The sequence below is a fragment of the Raphanus sativus genome, chromosome 2, assembly GCF_000801105.2.
Source record: "Raphanus sativus cultivar WK10039 chromosome 2, ASM80110v3, whole genome shotgun sequence".
NCBI classification, from domain to species: domain Eukaryota; kingdom Viridiplantae; phylum Streptophyta; class Magnoliopsida; order Brassicales; family Brassicaceae; genus Raphanus; species Raphanus sativus.
In genome coordinates, this window is record NC_079512.1 from 39918418 (window position 1) to 39938476 (window position 20059).

The 20059-nt window shown below is 34.2% G+C and overlaps 4 protein-coding genes and 1 non-coding gene across 5 annotated transcripts; 3 read left to right on the forward strand and 2 right to left on the reverse strand.

Annotated features, from left to right (window-relative positions):
- The first annotated feature begins 1290 nt into the window (after positions 1-1290).
- On the forward strand, positions 1291-3007 carry LOC130508397 (peptidyl-prolyl cis-trans isomerase CYP21-1). The gene is made up of 7 exons (XM_057003886.1): positions 1291-1564; positions 1749-1830; positions 1948-1995; positions 2095-2118; positions 2204-2386; positions 2465-2540; positions 2617-3007. The coding sequence occupies exons 1-7, from the start codon at positions 1466-1468 to the stop codon at positions 2777-2779; spliced, it is 675 nt and encodes a 224-aa protein (XP_056859866.1). The 5' UTR covers positions 1291-1465; the 3' UTR covers positions 2780-3007.
- A 3880-nt stretch (positions 3008-6887) lies between these two features.
- LOC130508398 (actin-depolymerizing factor 9-like) lies at positions 6888-7917 on the forward strand. Its single transcript, XM_057003887.1, has 3 exons — positions 6888-6974; positions 7085-7347; positions 7517-7917. Exons 1-3 carry the CDS (start codon positions 6960-6962, stop codon positions 7665-7667), a joined length of 429 nt encoding a protein of 142 aa, XP_056859867.1. The 5' UTR covers positions 6888-6959; the 3' UTR covers positions 7668-7917.
- Positions 7918-8386: 469 nt separating this feature from the next.
- Positions 8387-8460, forward strand: TRNAT-AGU (transfer RNA threonine (anticodon AGU)). The gene has a single exon. It is a non-coding gene; the product is annotated as a tRNA-Thr (tRNA).
- Positions 8461-10100: 1640 nt separating this feature from the next.
- LOC108835434 (transcription factor MYB32-like) lies at positions 10101-11233 on the reverse strand. The gene is made up of 2 exons (XM_018608689.2): positions 10902-11233; positions 10101-10801 (listed from the first exon to the last, which is right to left on the reverse strand). Exons 1-2 carry the CDS (start codon positions 11162-11164, stop codon positions 10210-10212), a joined length of 855 nt encoding a protein of 284 aa, XP_018464191.1. The 5' UTR covers positions 11165-11233; the 3' UTR covers positions 10101-10209.
- A 3852-nt stretch (positions 11234-15085) lies between these two features.
- Positions 15086-19230, reverse strand: LOC108822867 (beta-galactosidase 11). Its single transcript, XM_018596061.2, has 17 exons — positions 19021-19230; positions 18840-18935; positions 18627-18739; positions 18454-18520; positions 18283-18375; positions 18058-18201; positions 17881-17975; positions 17685-17790; positions 17382-17585; positions 17130-17297; positions 16865-17040; positions 16677-16786; positions 16488-16597; positions 16289-16399; positions 16095-16199; positions 15513-16007; positions 15086-15432 (listed from the first exon to the last, which is right to left on the reverse strand). Exons 1-17 carry the CDS (start codon positions 19228-19230, stop codon positions 15298-15300), a joined length of 2538 nt encoding a protein of 845 aa, XP_018451563.2. The 3' UTR covers positions 15086-15297.
- Between the last annotated feature and the right edge of the window lie 829 nt (positions 19231-20059).

Below are 20059 nucleotides of genomic sequence, written 5' to 3' on the forward strand. Positions count from 1 at the left end.
AACATAAGATCTCATGCTATATTTGAAAGCAAATTGCCACTTTATGATAATGGTAGTGAATATCGATGGGACCGATTCAGGAACTCGGACAGTAAGTGAGTGATAGGGAATTGTCTCTATCAGTGAATTATTAGTAGTGCATTATTGTAGGCGAGGTTATCACAGCTGCCACAATTAGGATAACTTTTTCAAAATGTGATCTGATTTGTGGGCAAGGTTATCACAATTTGCTTATCACAAAAGATATTTTGGAAAATATTCGGAAACATTGAACTTGTCGGATTCCTAAACGACGAATTCAATAAGAGAATGATCATTTTATATATAAAGTGGATCCAACGGTTGAGAAATAGCAAGTACTAGCAAACAACATAATTATAATTTAGCGTTAATTAAACGTGGTGGGTGATATGTCTATAAACTAATATTAAATGAACCCTTTTATTGCTTTCTTTACGAGTTTATGCGGGATGGAGACGATAATTGAATTTGTTTGCATCTATCTATCTTTTTTTTCTTTTTTTTTACAACAATTTGTTTCTCTCTATCTAAATCGTGTGGTTTAGTATTTTGTATGTTCTCCTAGTTTTCTTTACGCAGGTAATAATATCTTACAACAATATGGTGGAAAATCACATGTTTCATAACACATTCCTAGACACATAAGATTAGAAAACATCACGAGTAAAGACAATGTGTGGTTGCAGAGACTAGTTTAAGTGTCGGCTCCAAATTCTCGTAACATAGATTTCTCTTGCGATATAATTATGTTTGTGAAAAAACTGTCCAGTTTCTATATCTCTAGATCTGGTTTCAGTGAGATTGAGATATGAAAATAACACACAATTAATGCTTATAAAATATCTCCCACCTACCAGCTACGGAGGATTTGATATGTCCGTTACGTTTTCAACCAAAGATTCGTCACGACTGTTCTCTTTTGTTGTTTTCTAGAAAACTCAAAAAAGTTTGGTATACAAAAATTATACAGTATTGATAAAAGAATATAAAAACAACAAATAGACAGATATCTTTTCAATCGGGTAGGACCGAGCTGAGTATTACGAAATGAAAAGGACAAATCTGGCCTGAAAAGTTTTAGATATCTTTTCAATCGGGTAGCTAGGGCAATTGCAAGACGATGTTGAAATAAAAAAAAAAGCCCATTTGATTGGATAGTATTTGAAACAGAAAATACAATAATGGCCCATTAATCGTTATTCAGGCCCATTAGCACATCACAAAGAGACAGAATTAACCATCTTCGACGAAGAAACAGAACACACTTGTTGGAATTGAGATCGATTTTGGGTTCAGACTCTGTCTGTAAACTTGATTGCCGCGAAGATTTACACAATTTCCACAGCATCGAATCTTAAAAAGAGCGAAAGTTTCTCTCTTTGGAGTGAGATTTGGAGGGTGAGATCGAGCTCTGGAGGGTGAGATGAAATCTTAAGAAGGAAAGATGGGTAGAGAGATGTCGTTTTTGTTACAGCCCAGGTGCCTTCTTCTCCTCGTAGCCCTAACGATCTTTCTCATCTTCGCGCTCTTCAACACCGGCAAGGTACCGATCTGTTTCTTTATGAGAGATCTGATTCTCTGAAATGAAACCCCTTTTTGTGGTTCTCTTTAGTGTTGCTTGTATTTAGTTAAGCACACGTGAAGTGTTTTAAGTGAGTTTGCAAGTGTATTAGCAATGTGGAAACTGGTTTTTAGCTCTTCCAATGTTTATATGTTTGTGTGCTTAGGAGGAGGAGAAGCAAGTGATCCAGGATTATGAAATCACACACAGAGTGTTTCTCGATGTTGATATCGACGGCCAACGCTTAGGTAAAAAGGACTCTACTTGATATGTATAATATTGTTTTTATGTACATGAGTTTTTGCGATCTCTTCTTTGCCATATACTTCCTTCATTGTGTGTTGCTTTCGCTCAATGTGTTGCAGGCAGGATCGTTATTGGATTATATGGCACTGTTGTACCCAAAACTGTTGGTAATGTCTTCCATCATCTCTTGACTGCAAACTTTACAGGATTCTGTTAAAAACTGTTTAAACAGTTTCTGATGGTAGAACTCTTTTGTTTCTTTGCAGAAAACTTCAGGGCATTATGCACAGGTTTGTACTTAGATGGTTGTGTTTATATCTTGGAATTGGGTTGCTTCAGTTTCTGATTAAAAATGGTTCCGAAACGCTGACTTAGGAGAGAAGGGGAAAACTTCAAGCGGGAAGCCTCTACACTATAAAGGAACACCATTTCATAGAATAATATCTGGATTCGTAATCCAAGGAGGAGACATCATCCATGGTGATGGCAAAGGGAGTGACTCAATCTATGGTGGTACCTTTCCTGACGAAAATTTCAAGATTAAGCATTCACATGCAGGTGAGTGCGCTTATACTAAACTTACGAATGTATTCTTGTAGTTTATCATGTCTTGACTTAGGAAATCAAATTTTGTAGGTGTTGTAGCGATGGCTAATACAGGACCTGATTCTAATGGCTCACAGTTCTTTATCACTACTGTCAAGGCTAGCTGGTAACTCTAGTTTTATTCATGATTTTTTTAAGTGTAGAGTTTGGTATACCTATGTGTGAAAATCTTGTGTGCACAGGTTGGAAGGGGAGCATGTTGTGTTTGGGAAGGTGATACAAGGAATGGACAATGTGTTCGCCATTGAAGGTGGAGCCGGTACTTACAGTGGCAAACCAAGGAAGAAAGTTGTGATTGCTGATTCTGGAGAGATCCCTAAAGACAAATGGGATGAAGAGAGATGACAAAACGTAAAAGCTTACACATCGCAGCAAATCTTGGTCCTTTTCCTATGAGATCCTCTCTCTCTCTCTCTTTTTTTATTTATAGTTTTGCAGATGTGATGATCTGAATTCTGAATACAATGCCAATGTAGTTAGTGTTTTTAAAGCTGGACGCATCCTGTACCTCTTTACTTCAGTTTTCTTTTCTTCTCATGAATTTTACTTTATTTATATGATTTTCTTAGTTCAGTTTACATTTAGGTAACTATACGATATGTTTATGTCGTTTCAAAATATAAGATGTTTTGAGTTTTTAATGTTAATTTTAATTTTATTGGAAATAACTCAACCAATTAAAACTTAGTCTTTTTTATAAATGGTTGAATAATTTTAGAACTATATCTATAAAAAAAATTTTAGAAGAAAACAAAATTTTTAATCTTTATGCACTGAACCAAAATATCATGGAGGCAGTATCTGATATGTGCGATGAGTTGAATTACGGTAGACATGATAGTTAATTGATTATTAAAGGACATTTTAAACTTGTTAAATTAAGTAGACTCATCTTTTGTTGGTTGGGAAAGATCAAAACCAAAGATCAAAACATCCAAATCATTGCCTAATATTTCACAATTTCTAAAGTTTATATTTTCTTCTTATCCAATAACACAATATTGAAAAACAACAAAAGAAAATAAAGGATGGTATGGTGAAACGAATAATTACAAAGAGGAAAAGACCACACAAGTATTGAGCAACAAGTCAAAGCCTAACTACTGAATAACTTTAGAAGACAAGCCACCGAATGTTACAAACAAAACCTCCAAATAACAAACTACAAAGGGAGACATTAATCAATTAAAATCATAAGACATGTAAATAATAGATAGATACATAATAATTCTATCATCTACTTACACCTCATCAAAACTCATGTATGGGCTATTGTTATCCACACATTTGCAGAGACGTGGTTATGTCCCCCTCAATGCGTGTGTGATTGTTTTAATAGCTTTTGATGATTTAGATCTTCAGTGTTTGTTTGCTTTTACACTTACGCGTTATAATAGGGTCTTTTTCTGGTAAAAGAAAGTACAACGTTGAGTATTTTTCTTTAGGTTTTTGTATATTTGCATGTGTTTATAAAACTGCGTTTGAAACTATTAAAACACTAATAAAATCTCATTTATTTCTGAAGTTGATTAAATACTTCTTAAATCTTACAAGATACTCTGATCTAGAGAGATCGAATCAAGTTAAAATTATGCTGATACAAAGCAAAAAGGGAGCAGGAAGTGTTAGTACTGTCGAGCTTATGCGTCCATAAAATTTTCAGTAGCTTTAAATTTTAGTGTTTTGGCTTCTTATCTAATTGCACCCGAATAATAACAGATAGGGGTCCATAAAACTCATGTCTATGTATAATAATCGTATATACCTACTCAATCTATAACTATATCTAAATTCATGCATTTTCTAGAAAACCATATGCACATGTGCTTATGGCATGATACAGTATATTGGTGTGAATTGCTCGACTTATAGCATACACGTTATGGACAATTTCATCGTAAGACTATACTATAAACTTCGGGACTGCAAAATTCTTCTTGGAATTGTTTAGTGGCTAGCATCACCGTATTTTTAGGTTTTATTCTGTGAACCTTTTATTTACCGACACCAAAATATTATGATATTCAACGGAAAACAATGTGAATCAGGCTAATTAACTTGTAACCCGAGTTGCATAAAGTTGATCATGGTTAAAATTGGGTTATCTAAATACGCTGACTTTTAGATGAATATTCAGGAACCTCCATATGAATACTTCATATTTTCATTCATATCTGAACGTCATTATCTAATAGATGAATTCATAAAACCTAGACGTTTCAGTTAATAAAAAGATGGGGAATTTTCAAAAATACCACTTTCAAAGTACCATTATACATCTTTACCACCACTAAAGACACATTTTCAAAAATACCTTATTTATTAAAATAGTAAATACTCTTATATTTTTGTTTTTATATGTTTTTAAAAATTACAATCCCAGATTATAAATCCTAAACCTCCAATTCTAAACCCTAAACCCAAAATCTTCAACTTTAAACCCTAAACCCTAAACTATATACCCTAAATTCAATATTCTAAACCCTAAACCCTAAAGTCTAAACTATAAATCCTAAATCCTCAACTCTAAACCCTAAATCCTCAACTTTAAACCCTAAACTATATACCTTAAATCCTAAAACATCAAATCTAAACCCTAAATCTTAAACCTTCAAATCTAAATTCTTCATTAAAAATAGTGGTAAAAGTGGTTAGTGTAAACATGAAAAGTGGTACTATGAAAATGATATTTTTGGCAATTTCTCTAAAAAGAAAGAGCAGAGACTTCAGTTCCCTCTTTTTTTTTTGCTAAAATTTGGGATTCTCTTATTTTGTTGGAACTCACGTTAAAGTTTCTTATTATTGCTTCATATTTTGTTGTTAAACCCAAAATGTTTGAAGTTTCAAGTTAAGCTTTTCTTCAAAAAGTTTTGCTACTGTCTTTACCAGTCAATCGAAAACTTATCTCGCGTCTTCCTAAGTTTCGTTATCCAGTATATATTAAAATTCTATTGTGTCTCGTTCCTTAGAGTCCACGCAAAGGTTCCCTTGAGCCTTTTTGAGTAACACAAAATTGGAGAGACCAATGAAGGATGTAGGAACGGGATCATCCAGTCCTATTATTTGGGACCAGCTTCTCTCGATTCCTCGCGTTTTTCTTTTTTCTTTTCTCTCCTTCACTTCTTTTGTCATTTTTTCAGTTCTAATTTAATCACCCTCCTTGTTAATATAGATGTAAATAGTTAATTATGCTTTGCTTATTTGTTTTCATTTTCATTAGCACTTGCTTTCTCACATTCTATAGTGTCAGTGTGGTTATATTTCTTCAAAAGAATAACGCATGTCTAATGTTTAGTTTTTGATGATATGTTCAAAAATTTACAAAGAAAAACGTCAGGACAAGAAAATGAGAAATTTCAACCTTAGACACGCATATGTTCAAATTGTTTTGATTGCCTTTTTCTGATAATAATGAAGCCAAATAAGTTGCACACCACTACACCAGTATGTACATCCCATAGGTATAAAGCCAAATTCAGGCATGGAAACATTTGGAACTTCTGTCCTAACACTAACACCATCGTGATTCTCTAAGCACAAAGTAGTGCATATGGGTTGAACCTTTGTATAAATAAAAGCACTATCTCAATATATTTCTATTATGTTTGAGTAATGTTTTACAACTCTATATACGCAACTTTGATTCTGATTTTTAAAATATATCATTTTATATAAGATGAATAACACCATTTAGAAATAAAGTATTCATGGAAGACATAAAAATTATTTTACACTATGTTTATATAACTGTGAAGAAAACAGAGCAGTTATTATTACATGCATTGGTACACGCACGGGAAAAACACAGCTAGCAAATGAAAGTTGAAACCGTAAATTTTGGCAGTGAGGAAAAAGATTTTAAAACACTTAATATGGCTTTAAATTATTAATAGGTGAATTTCCCACTATTATGCAAACATACAATGATAAGTTTCTATCCCGAGTTGATTTTCTCATTAGCAATTGGCTAACATTAACTAGCATAGGTTAATTACTTGCTTTGGTAAACCCACAAATTCAAATTTAAAAGAAATAGTAACTATTGTTATTTTCAGTGAAATTTAAAAAAAAAGGCTGTAAACAACTATACTTTTTGAAACATTTTTTTAAAAACATGTAACTTTATGAAACAGAATGTAGGAATTAGTAGTACTTTGTAACTATTGTTATTTTCAGTGAAATAAAAAAAAGAACTATACATGGGTGTTCGTAATTATAAGTATTCATAACAAAAGGCTGTAAGCAATCAGTCAAAAAATGTTGTAAACAACTAAACTTGAGAAAAAACCCCTCAATATTCTGATAAATACATCAAATATCTCCGTAAAAACATATATCAAAGTGCCAGTCGCAAGGGTGGTAATTTCCTGGTAGTTTCGTAATAATTAGAGAAACCTAGTGGCATTTACCTAACCATTTACTTATATAAGTCACCAACCTTCACTCTCCTTAACACACACTTTCTCTCTAAAAACATTAACTAAAGAAGAAGAAGGCGTACCAACTTAGCTCAGCAACACTCACTATGGCTTTGAAGACGGTAAAACCATATATACTATATAGTTTATATCACAGTTTATAAACAATTATTTATTTGTTTGTCATTTTGGTGCCATACATATTCGAAAGTTTTATAACCATTTGGTGTAGGCTTCGACGAACGGGATGTGGATGTTGGAAGACTGCAAGAGATCGTTCATGGAGATGAAGTGGAAGAAAGTGCACAGATACATCGTTTTCAAGATCGAGGAGAAATCCAAGAAAGTCGCCGTGGACAAGGTCGGTGCAGCCGGCGAGACCTATCATGATCTCGCCGCTTCCTTGCCGGAGGACGACTGTCGCTACGCCGTGTTTGATTTCGACTACGTCACCGTCGATAACTGCCGCATGAGCAAGCTCTTCTTCATCACCTGGTAAGTCGTGTTTCAAGCCTTGTAGCTTCCTTCTCAAACTGTTGAATTTACTCTTTTAGCCCCCAAAAAATCCTCTTGGTTTCCAACTAAACCAAACCGAAAAAAAACAATCACAATTATACCAAACCGATCCATAATGCATTCAGTTTTGTGGGAACATATAATATAGGTCGCCGGAGGCGTCGAGGATAAGGGAGAAGATGATGTACGCGACGTCTAAGAGCGGACTGAGAAGAGTGTTGGAAGGCATCCACTACGAGCTTCAAGCCACCGACCCAACCGAGATGGGATTCGACAAAATCCAAGACCGGACCAAATAAAATATTTACATTCCATTCAACCGGAGTTAAACCGTCAGTGATGTGTCATTAACAGCAGTAATTATCTATTAATGTTCGTTATTGTTGTTTAGTGCTTAACTTGGTATGTGAGACTTTCCTTCCTTTCCTTCTATTGACAAGAGTTATCAACTATTGGTGGTTCTGTTTGTTAGTCTAAATGTTGAATGTTATTTTATGTCTCTTTTTGTCGCTAATGCTTAAATAAAATAAAGCCTCATATTGTATCAAATATGAAGAAAAAGGAGTAACACATATAGAAGGCTAGAAAACATTAATAACATATGATGTAAGAATAATTTTAAACGGTGGATAACCACAAGATGACAATGTGTGATTTGTGGACTGTAGTTGATAGAATTTGCATTCAACATATTGCTTAGATGTTATGTTTATAAACTTTTCCAGACTGGGCCTAATTTTGTAGACTGGATTTGGAATTGAGTTTTTATGGACCTGAAACAGTTGAATTTACTCAAGTTGCATGTCTTTATCTGTAGAAGAACACACGCATCACAGGATCCAAATCCTCTAATATGGATCTTTCATATTTGTGAAAGGGTAATGAATTTAGAATAATTGGACGGCCTAGAAAGTTGCGTATGTTTATAAATTATTTTCTTGGGTCTCGATCCAATCCTTACTAAAGCCCAACTAAACCAAAAGCATTCTTTTCGGCGTACTTTCCAGAGAGCACAAAAGCTCTCGTAGCTCAGTTGGTTAGAGCACCCGTTTAGTAAGCGGGAGGTCTTGAGTTCGACTCTCAACGAGAGCATTTTCGGTAGTTGCCACTTTTATCGTTTTTGACCGGAGAAAACAAAAGTCTACCTAACTCATCGTTTAATGCGTTCCATCTTTTAACATTTCCCTCAGCAGGTAAAAGATGAATAAAGTCTGATGGTCGTTCTTTCAAATTTAAATATTTAAGACAGTAGAAGAGTACCATTGTCTTGTTAGGTTAAACCGATAGAGCTCTCTAATATATATATATATATATATGTGGTTTGATCTTTAGCGTATCCCTCACATCCCACGAAATCTTGTATCTTGTATATATATCATTGCATATTTTCTTGTAGAATCATCAATCTTGTAAGCATAATATACAAACCACAGTTCTGTTAGGAGATATCTACATTTTCTTTTTGTGTGGACGCTGTGTATTTACTTGAAAGTTGAAGAATATGGGGATAGACTGGTAGTGAAACTCTGGTTAATTAATACTACTATGTTAAGTCGAGCGGAAAAACACTTTCTTTTGATAAAGACATTGTACAAAGTACCAACACAGACGCACATCTTTTTTTTTTCCCATCAGAATTTTATTATTAAAAGAGGTGGGGACTAAGCCCAAACACCCAGACCAAAGTCCAATGACTTACAATCCGAAGCCCAAACAAACAGGGTGACACAAGAGCATACAAGGCCCAAAGCCCATCAAACTAAAACCCTAGAAACAAAACGACACGTCGAGATGCCGTCACTTTGATTCGGCCGACTCACCGACACCACCTGTTACTCGTCTGCTTCAACGCCACCACCGGGAAATACTACGTCGGAACTAGAGCGCTTCTCACCGGCTACCATAGGAGCATGCCTCACCGTGACAAACCGGGGCCCATGACCTCCACACCCAAAACACTGTATCCACTTTTCCTTTGAGTATTAATAGCATCGGAGAGATCGATCGCCGAACGAGATCTCGTCCACCACTTGTAGAGTACACACTCAAAAGACAAAGCCCACGCACGTAAATCACCATCTCACTTCGTACACCACTCTCTTACATCAATGAGAGCTCAGCCCCGAAACATCAATCGAGACCACCAGAACATAAAAAAAAAAAAAAAACAAACCCTAACGTTGATCGGAAACAAACCCGCCGTCAGAACAAGGCAAAGAACGCCTTCACCCTTTGGATCCCAGGCCGGCGTCGATGGAGGTAAGCTAGGTAATAATGAATAGAAACATGCACTACTAATAGTAAATACCCCTTTCAATCGTTCTCAGGCTTCTCATCCTTACATAGCTTATCCACTTCCTTGAAATGTCAAATCTCTTGGGAATAATAACCAATGACATTTGTCAAGCATGGGTTTGGCTTTTACGCTGTCCTTGTTACTCCAAAAGAATGCAATTTAGAATCAAAATCGAAAATAGACGGTAAAATAGAAAAAAGCTTTAGAAAATCTTCACATCTTTTAGTAGACGGTAGAATATATCAACTACTACGAGAGATACAATCATACAAAAAAAACACACATTTTTAGTAGACTAGCATAAATTCTATGATACATAAACACTAACAACTATTATATGAACCATAAAAGATTTGTATTTATTTTTTTGGCAAAAAAGAAAGATTTGTATTTACTGAAGGCCATGTGATCTTTTTTTATTCTATTTGAGTAGATATGATAGGAAAAATGAGCGGAAGTAAAGATGAAATTAGGAAAAAAAAAGAACAAGTACGTTATTATCACAGCTTTCAATAATTCGTAATATTTTTTCATTACATTTCAGTTCAGTTCATTTCCAAACTACAAAAATCCAAAACACTAGTGTTTAAACCCAAGAAGTCATAACCAACCCCACTACAACTAATGTCGCTCGAAGAATAGCTGCTACTAGTACTGTCTTCGACCTGACATTTAACATTATGGCAGCTGCACTCGTCGCCGTTGCCCAACCCAAAACGGCATGCAGTGCACTTAAACTTCTCTCTCCCAAACCGGAGTCTGGTCTCGTCATGGTGCCGCTGTTGGTCTTGCCATGGCGGGCTGATTCTAAGCTCGAGATTCAAATCTAAGCACCTTTCTTCAACAACAGAATACTCAACTCTCTCTTCTTTGCAAATCAGTTCTTCCTGATTGTTTCTCTTATCCCCACAACTTTCCTTTATCTCCAACTGACGACTGAAAGAGAGAAACTTTACAAGCGAGTCCTCTGTATCTCTAGGCTCAGACGAAACACGAGGAGCTTTGCTCTCGTTGATTGGCCGATGAGTAGTGGGATCAATCCCTCCTCTCAAAAGCTTCCTCTTCACATGTGTATTCCAGTAGTTCTTAATCTCGTTATCTGTTCTTCCCGGCAATCTCGTCGCAATAAGAGACCATCTGAGATGAAAAAAACAGAGCATAAGAAACAGAGTACTCTTAAAACAGAGCATGAGAAACAGAGTATTATTAAAACAGAGGATCTTGTTATGGTTCTCACTTGTTCCCGAGGAGGCTATGGAGTTTGATGATGAGGTCGTCTTCTTCGAGGGTGAAGTTGCCTCTCTTGAGATCAGGACGGAGATAGTTAATCCACCGAAGACGGCAGCTTTTGCCGCAACGGAGAAGACCGGCGGATCTTGGAAGAGAACGCCAACAGCCTTCGCCGTGAGACTTGATGTAAGAGACGAGCTTGTCATCTTCTTCTTTAGTCCAAGCTCCTTTGTTCGTGTGGTCCTTCTCGCAGCAAGGAGACCTCCCCATATCTGATGATGATGATCTTGTGACGATGAAGTTAGGGTTTTATGGAGAGATGATGTTTAAAAGAGAAAGAGAGATAGAAAGGTTGGAGGAGGAAGGTGAGCAAAGCCTAAATTGTTTCTAGAAGAGAGTTGGTGAGACACGTTTGAATGCAGTGGCTAGTGGGCTCCGTTTATGATTTCTTATTTTCCCTAAATTTAATAAAATTTAATTTGTAATAGTATTGTTTTTATTTTATTCTTTGATCAAAAGTCAAAACTATTAAACTGCAATATTCAGACGATATTCTTAAATATGTCAATGTGAAAATGCTATAAAGCATTATTCAAATAAATATTATTTTAATTTTTTTTTTGTTACCTAAAAAAATATCACTTTACAATTTCAATGCATACTATACTTATTTTAGTTGAAAATTAATTTTAAACTGCATTGATTTTATATATAATTTTATTTATTTCAAATACTATTATCAGACATATATAATTAATAATAATTTACATATATTTCTGTTATTTTCTTAATTGTGTTAAAAGTATTAAACTGACATTTATTTAAAAACGGAAGGAGTATTGTACTTGAATATTCCTAGAGTATTATATATTGTTAATGAAAAACTACAGACCACAACATATATGTTATACGTTTCTGAATTTGAATCTAACATTTGAATAAACGGTTACGTTGTTGCATTTGTCAGAGGAGTTTACCACTACACATTACCACATGTTTACCAGTTACCACTTGATTGAAATGCAAACGTAGTGTACCACAACTCATTTGACAAAAAAAAAGTCTATCGCAACTCACAAGATAATGCATTTTCTTGTGATATTTTGCATTTTCTTGCTCTCTTATTTAAATATGAATGCCAGTTTACAAAAAAAAACTCACAGGATAATGTGATATTGTGTAAGAAATATTAAGAATATTGTAAGAATAAAAACGGATTTGATTATAAAAGTTATAAGGATTGTTTTGGAACAAAGCATGATGGTTTGGTACTGCATAGAATCATGGGAATTTATTTATCTTACAATAATGAGAAAATAATAGTTGTCAGTCAGTTTGGTAAGGAAGTTGCAAGAGCATCCAAAGTAGAATATTCAAATCAATAGATTAGAGATGTTAGTTAGAATTTTCAAAAAAGAAAGAAAAACATGTTAGTGATGTCTGTCAACATTACTCAGATCGTTTTGTGGAATTTGAATTAGTTAGAATATCTTCATTTCATTCTCAAATCTCCATTTAATTTTGAACAGAATTAATGATAAAAAAAATCACATAACTGAACTCTTTAAAAAAATTTTATCTAGAGGTGGCAAATTCAGGAGTTCCTACGATGTACAGTTTCTGGAATATCTTGCCTTTCGTGAATATTGGAAAAAGAATAAGCAAATGTTAGGCCAAAAGAAAAGAATAAGCAAAGGTAAACCAAAAATGATATCTACAAAACTAAATATGTCAAGAAAAATAGTGTGGAAGGTGAAGCCTCACGTGGAGTTTGTAGTATTAGTAATGTGATGAAAAAGTATAGAGTGGTTTTCTACCTGCTTTCTTGGTTTTCTCCTTTAATGATTTGCCCTAACACGTACCTTTTTTACTTTTCCAACCACCAAATTTAAATCCTTAAATTATTTTATCGTCATTAATTCAAGCTTTTCTAAAATTGTAACGTCCACCTAATTGTGTAAAACATGGTTTTTTGGCAAGCCTATCATGAAATAAATCATTGAATTGGAACTCTATCATATAGTCTGATATGATCTGCTTGCATACAGTTATTGTAAATGCTCGTGAACATTCTTTTTGTCTACCATAGCAAATATTAAAAGACATAGCCTTCTTAATGTTTATGTATTTTGCAATTTAGTTTAGCAATATATAGGGTAGTGTTGAAGTTTTTGTAACAATATATGTGTCCAGTTTGCTCAATAAGTGGAATTTTTTGTTTAGACCAAACATTAGTGGTTAATTCAAGGATTCGAGTGGTACGTCGTTAAACTATAGTATTAGATGCGGAGAAGATAAAGTATCAAAGCCTATGGTGGTGGGTAGCACAGCTGTTGTTCTCCTTCCTCGGAAAATTTGACGATAGTGAATAGAAGAAGAACAAGTGAACGATTCTTAGAATAACCAAACCATATTCACCCTTCAAAATAAATATCTTAATCATTGTATCAAATGAGTTACTAATAGTTTACTTAACCCGAAAAATTAGTGTAAAATCAGGTTTACTATATATATACACGAACCAACATTCTTGACGCTTTTTAAAAATAGCTATATATTTGTAATAAGTATCAATAAAGAACAGATAAATAATAAATTTGGTGGCTGACAAAAAAAATTGGTTTTCAAAATTGTTTGTAGATGTTTTTTTAGAAAAGGAAAGTAGGTTACTGGTAAGAGTTTGTTGGATACCTGAAAGACAATCTTAAAGAGTTTGGTAGATTTCATGGTGTACATTTACTCTGAACTGCTACCGACACAATAGAGTATTTAATTTATTAACAATAAAGAAATTGGATAGAGTATACATGTGATTTGTTGTCCACACACCAAACACACCTTGAAATAAATGTACATTACATATTAGTATATTACATACTCAGTATCTATCTTATTAAAACAGAAACATTCTGTTGGACCTAACATTTATTTTGTAAGTTTTTAAATTAAATACACCTTTATACTTTATAGTTAAACATACATTAAGTCACTAATGTTTCTTTCTTTATACTACTATTCATGTTTCCAAACAATATACTTATTTTTTTATACTACTATCAATGTTTCCAAACAATATATTTTTTATACTACTATCAATGTTTCCAAATAATACAATAATTAATCTTAGTTATTTTATATCTATCATTTTCTCTTTAAAATTTGTAGAAACAGTCATAATTTCATAAATTGCAAATAGTGAACTTTAAAATTTCGATTATAAGATTACAAATTATGAAACTATTACAATTTAAATCCAATTAGATTACATATCGGTCATCCATCAGTTCAATCGGTTAGTCTCGGTTTTAGTGATTTTTTAATATGATATTTTTTAAAAACATAAATTGAATTGTCAGATCTCCGGATTAACCGGTATAATCACAATCGGGTTGAATTTAAAAATACTGATTTAAATCCAAAAATATTTTAAATACACACTCTTTAAAAATAACCAAAATATTTATTAAATTATTATTGAAATTTTTCATCGTAAAATATCTCGCGCTTCAAAAGCGCGGGTCAAAATCTAGTGACTTTTAAAACGTATACACACCTAAAATTGGCACCAATACATAGTGCACTATCCAACATATATTTTCCTAACTATCCTCAGTACATTATATTTTTTTCAAAAAAAAATTATAAGCATGTTATTGTTAGGTTGCAAATCTTCACATTCCATAGAAACAATTCTTTTACGTAAGAAACAAAAATTGGGAAATAAAGCTAGTTCGGTGACGCAAAAACATAAACGCTTTACGTCCATTAGTGGGTGACTGTCAACCAACATAATTTCCTTACCGTTTCTATTGAAAATACAAAAAACAAAGAAAAGGTTTTAAAGAAGCTTCCTACCTAACAAAACCTAACACGTTATGTTAGGTCCAGTGTCAGGTTATGCCCCACTTTGCAGGTATCGACTAATCTTTGGTAGATATCCAACAAATTTTGTTAATTGTTATCATCATCAGTATAATTTGTAATGAACAGTAATGCAGCCATGAATCACACGATCAGTTTCAACCCCAAATGTTAACTTTAACTTTAACTTTTTACTACAAAATCGTATGGTCGTGGATTAAAGAGTTTTAGCATCTATGGTATGGACCAGCTCCTCCTCAATATGTTATTTTCTCCCAAACAAAAGGAAACAGTAAATAAAAGGGTTGGTTAAAAAAAAAAAAGGGTTGGTTAATAAAACAAATAATGGTTTAAATATGTAGTTGTTATTTGCTCGGATCATATTCCCAATATCTTACTCGGATGTAAACGTTTAAATTCAAGAAACCAAGTACAAGCCGAGAGACAAAAATCAACACTGCCACAACACTTTTTGAAATTGGTCAATTAAACGCAGAATATTTTTTTGCCAAAATAAACGCAGAATATGAACCATTCAACCCTCAGTTCTTCTTGCCACGAGCACACTTGACTTGTACGGCAAGCGTCTTCACAACGTTCTTACATGAATCCTTCTTGTCTTGTTGGAATGTGCTTTTGTTCACCGGAATCACACACTCTGCTTTTCCCAAACAATGCTGCACAAGTTTCTTTCGTTAGTTACTTCTAAAACAAGCTACACATTGCAAAACAATAAGAAACAGAATCTGATTTTTACCTTCTCAACGACTTGCTTTGAAACAGGAGCATTACAAGTACCAAGTGTGAAGTTTCCACAATCACCAATAGGGTTTCCGAAGCTAGCGAACTCAACGGCTGCGATCTTCTTATTGCCTGAGCATTTAAGAGTAGCCGTGAGACTCACTTTATCTGTGATGGCTTGGACCTCGTCTTTCTTCCTAATCCAGTGTCCAACACTTGGAGTGTAGTTTTCTCCGACGTAAGAACAAACAGTGTCTCTGTTGACGATGACAAAGTCTATAAGCTCAGGCTTCACATTAGGCTCTTCCTCGAATATAACGAGAAGATTTTTCTTGGGCTTCAAGAAAGATCTAGGGATGTGATATTCTATTTGCGTGGATTGATTTAATGGATTCAAGAAAGACATCCAATATCTTCCAACACCTTCTCCATTCACCCAAATCAACCCTTTTCCCATTCCACTCATGCGTACCGCTGCTGCGCTTTCGCTCTCTGGTGCATCGAAGTAGGTCTGAAATGTTTCACATTCATTAGGTCATTAGACAATCTCTACATTACATTTTATATAGTTTGAGTTTTTTGGTTTTGTTTTCATTACCTGGTACCATGTCATTCCTGGTGCTTTTCCAGTGAATTTCTCCCATTTGACCTTCTTCAAACCTTTCCCGGTTTGAATTCTGAGTCTTTCTCCTTCCATACCGACCTAAATATCGATAAAACGGATCAAACAAGTGGTATACATGCTCAATGTTTTGAATCAATTGCAGATATATTAAGAGATCGATTTGAAACCTTGTTCCCCCATTTGCTGCTTTCAGTGAGATCAAGTGTTCCAGAACTCAATCCTAAGATGGAAACACTACGAGGACCGGTGTATCTATGCTCCAAGTAAGATCCACTGTCCTGTAAAAAAAAAAAAATCCCAACCACTTAAAAACATATCTTCATCTATATATAGATTCAAAAACGTTGAATTATATTTGTTACTTACTGGAAATCCAGTGAGAACACCAAGCATAACAAGGTGATTCTCTCCTGCTTTTAGTGTGACCGGTTTCTGGAACACAAAACTTTTCTCGTCATGGCTTCCATGTCCATTTCCTGGTAGTAGAGAAACACATAACATCATCATCATAGCTTATTTTCATATTTTTTTACATCATATCTTCACAATTTTTACCAAGGTATTTTCCGTTAAACCAAACATGCAATGCGTGTCCAAGACTAGCAATCCTCAGATCAGTTTTAGCTCCTTTCTTCTTAGGTAATTGCTTCTTATGGACCTTGAAGCTGTAAGGCAAAACTAACGTCAAGATTCTCTTCATTGTTTCTTTTATATATGTATGATCAAATGAAATGAGTATTTACCTTGTTGTGTACCATCCATAGTCTGATTTGTCTTTAGTCAAACCGTAAAGCTCAACGGGTACGTAATTGTTACCTTCTAGCTTTTTAGGCAATGGCTCAGTGAACACTTTGAAATCAAACTTCTTGTTCGCCTTCTTAGACTTCATAAAGTTTCTTGAAGTGTGGTGAGAAACAATCTGGTCAAGTCCAAATAAACAATAACACGTTATTAACTTTGTTATTGTTTTTGCTTGAATACACCAGAGTTTAATAATGTTTTCTTCACCTGTGCAGTGTTGTAAACAACAGTTTTACAATCTGGAAGAATACTAATGGAACGAGGAGCTATCACATATTCTTTCCCCCTGAATTTAATGGTTTCTGCAACTTCGGTGTTGTTGTTAGCCAAGAAAGCTGCACAAGATTTAGTTCCAGGCTGTTCGTAGTATCTAATCTGTAATATACAAACATATAAATAGTTGAGTAATTTTTAAATAACGTAATCTTTCTTGATGAGTAATACATGCTATTTTGATACCTCTGTATCTTTTCCAGGCTTCTCGGTTCGAGGCTGACCCCAAAGAAGTGGTTTCTTGCAGAGGTTAAGAGCGTTGTGAAGATGTTTAAGATGACCATACTTAGGCTCTTTCTCTAAACCATATTCATCAAGAGGTGCATCATCGTAGTATCTAGTGGTTACATAATGGGCAGAGGTTCTACCGAAGTTGGTTCCTCCATGGTACTACAAGATTTATAACACAATAAATACCCATTTGAACAATCATTTCTATTGTAAGATTTTAAAGACAGTTTAGTAGAATTCAAGGGTTTATTATAATACCATGTAGTAGTTCACATGACTTCCATTCTTGGAGAAGAATCGAGCAACTGAGAAAGCAATATCTTCTACTGATCTTTTAACTGGCGAATCACCAAACACACGGAACCTGTTGTAGTAAATTTTGTTCTTAAACAATGGCCTTTCATGAACAAATCTCAATTTTCTACATTTTTTTTAACTACGAGTAAAAACTCACTGAGTTGTCCAGTTCTCAGTCCATAAAGACGGTTTGTTATCTTTGTTTGGACCAGGGAAAGTATCACCGCAGTGCCTTCCGTTGCAAGCATTGATCTGTTTCAATGTTTTTCAAATCCTATAGAACATTTTCTTCCATTTCAGACAAAACCCAACTTAGACATTATAACGACTTTACCATAGGATCAGGAGCATCGTTCTGCTTGCACATAACCCATGGGATCCCAAGATTCATTGAGTCGACCAACTTTGATCCCCATTTAATGTAGTTTACTCCGTCTTGTTTATATGCACGTTGAACCGCGCTATACTCGTTCTCTATCTGCAATTCATATTCATTACAAAACCGTTCATAATTATAAAGATCATTAGGTATATGTGTGTTAGGATTTTTGTGCGAGACCTGTCCTAATATAATGGGGCCTCCTTGTGAAGCAAACAATTTTTCCTCCTTCATTTTGTCGAGTACCATCCGTACATATCTCTCTGTATGTTGCTGCAGTAGTTTTTTGTTGTCATATATGTTAATCTCTTTACTTGTAACAAAAGGCACACATTTTATCAAATGTAATACCTTGAATGGTTTATTGTCTGTACGGAAGAAAATTCCAGGAACTTCTCTGAGCCAATAAGGAAGTCCTCTAATATATATTTAAGAAAGAAAACAACTCACGTAAAACATTATGGTAAAATTTAAGAAAGGAATAAGCAAAACTAAAAAGCAGAGATTATTGAATTTATTATTACCCATGAGTCCATTCAGCTTGGATAAACGGTCCAAGCCTCAATGTCACGTACATGCCATTCTTCTCAATCAACTTTATGAACTTCACCAAATCAGCTCGTCCCGAAAAGTTGAACTAATGAAAACAAACACAAAAATTTCTTAAAATCTAAATATATGTAATGTTTTATATGTTTGAACACGATTCAAACAAATCGGTTTGAGTTTGTAACTACCTTTCCTTGTTCAGGCTCATGTACATTCCAGAAGACGTATGTCTGAATGGTGTTCAAACCGCCTTGTTTCGCTCTCTTGATGATACTTGGCCACATCTAGACAAAATCCAAAAAAAATCTCTATATCAATACAAAGAACCTTATAAGACAAAGAAGATTATTTGATTGAAAGATATAATACTTCAGGAGTGCTGCGAGGATAGTGGATAGAGCCAGAAAAAAGAAGCTCTCTTTTGCCATCGACGATCAAGGATGTTCCATCATAAGTTACCTCCTTACCTTTTGTCTTCTTTTTCCCCTCTTTTTTTTTTGAGGCAAATGTGCAAGAAGACGAGAGGAAAACCACAAGAACGGCCGTTAAGAGCCATCGATGAAAAGAATGCTTTCTCATTGAACTCTTGAATTGATTTTGCTTATATTATATTGTAGAACAAGAAGCCAAGTCCTCTTGGAACCTCGTCCTTGTCGGAGGAATAAAAAAAACAACAAGGAGAGCTCAAATAACAAGCTATGAAAAAAGACAATGATATAAGAGAATGTTTAGCACTCAACTTTTCAGGTTTCAGAGATTTTTACGCGTCTGAAATAGAATCCACCGTTGTATATTTCAAACTCTTTTTTCTCCTATTTTGATTTATTTGTTGGATTTTTTGTTTTCTATTTTTAAAGTTTGTTCTAACCATTTTTAGCCTAATATGAGGGCAAAGTTTGCCCGGCAAACACATAACAGATTCTCTCTTTTGTTTTCCTTTTCACAACGGATTCTCTTAAATTTCAATGTGTTTCTTTACCCTCTTCTTCACCTAAGGTGTTCAAATACATAACAAAATTATTATCATACAAAAACTAATTATATTATTGTTTCTAATTCTCTCTAACAGTCAAACAGTACTTTAAAATATTTAACTAAATAGTATAAGATTTAAATTCGCTTTTAACTCTGGTCCATTTTAGACCAGAAACTTCTTAGATATTTTTAAAGAAACAACAGATCTAGCTAGCTTCATATGGTTTGTTACTGTGATCGGTTAAGAAACAGAGATTGTATTTTGAGTAAGTACAACATACACACAAAAGAAATCGTGTGCAAATGTAGCTGGAGAAAAGGAATAACACTCTAATCATATTAGATAATACTCCACAGTTTTCTAATATAAGTCGTGTTAGACTTGTGTACGTAAATTAAAAAAATAATTAATAGTTTTATATTTTTTAAATAA

Coding starts and splice junctions, on each gene's coding strand:
- LOC130508397 (XM_057003886.1), top strand. CDS start 1,466: ATGGGTAGAGAGATGTCGTTTTTGTTACAGCCCAGGTGCCTTCTTCTC. Junction 1,565..1,748: donor CGCTCTTCAACACCGGCAAG/GTACCGATCTGT, acceptor TTGTGTGCTTAG/GAGGAGGAGAAGCAAGTGAT. Junction 1,831..1,947: donor TATCGACGGCCAACGCTTAG/GTAAAAAGGACT, acceptor AATGTGTTGCAG/GCAGGATCGTTATTGGATTA.
- LOC130508398 (XM_057003887.1), top strand. Junction 7,348..7,516: donor AAGCTCTTCTTCATCACCTG/GTAAGTCGTGTT, acceptor CATATAATATAG/GTCGCCGGAGGCGTCGAGGA.
- LOC108835434 (XM_018608689.2), bottom strand. CDS start 11,164: ATGGGGAGGTCTCCTTGCTGCGAGAAGGACCACACGAACAAAGGAGCT. Junction 10,802..10,901: donor CATAGCCTCCTCGGGAACAA/GTGAGAACCATA, acceptor TTTTCATCTCAG/ATGGTCTCTTATTGCGACGA.
- LOC108822867 (XM_018596061.2), bottom strand. CDS start 19,230: ATGAGAAAGCATTCTTTTCATCGATGGCTCTTAACGGCCGTTCTTGTG. Junction 16,200..16,288: donor GCAGCAAATGGGGGAACAAG/GTTTCAAATCGA, acceptor ATCGATATTTAG/GTCGGTATGGAAGGAGAAAG. Junction 16,008..16,094: donor CAGGAATGACATGGTACCAG/GTAATGAAAACA, acceptor GAAACATTTCAG/ACCTACTTCGATGCACCAGA.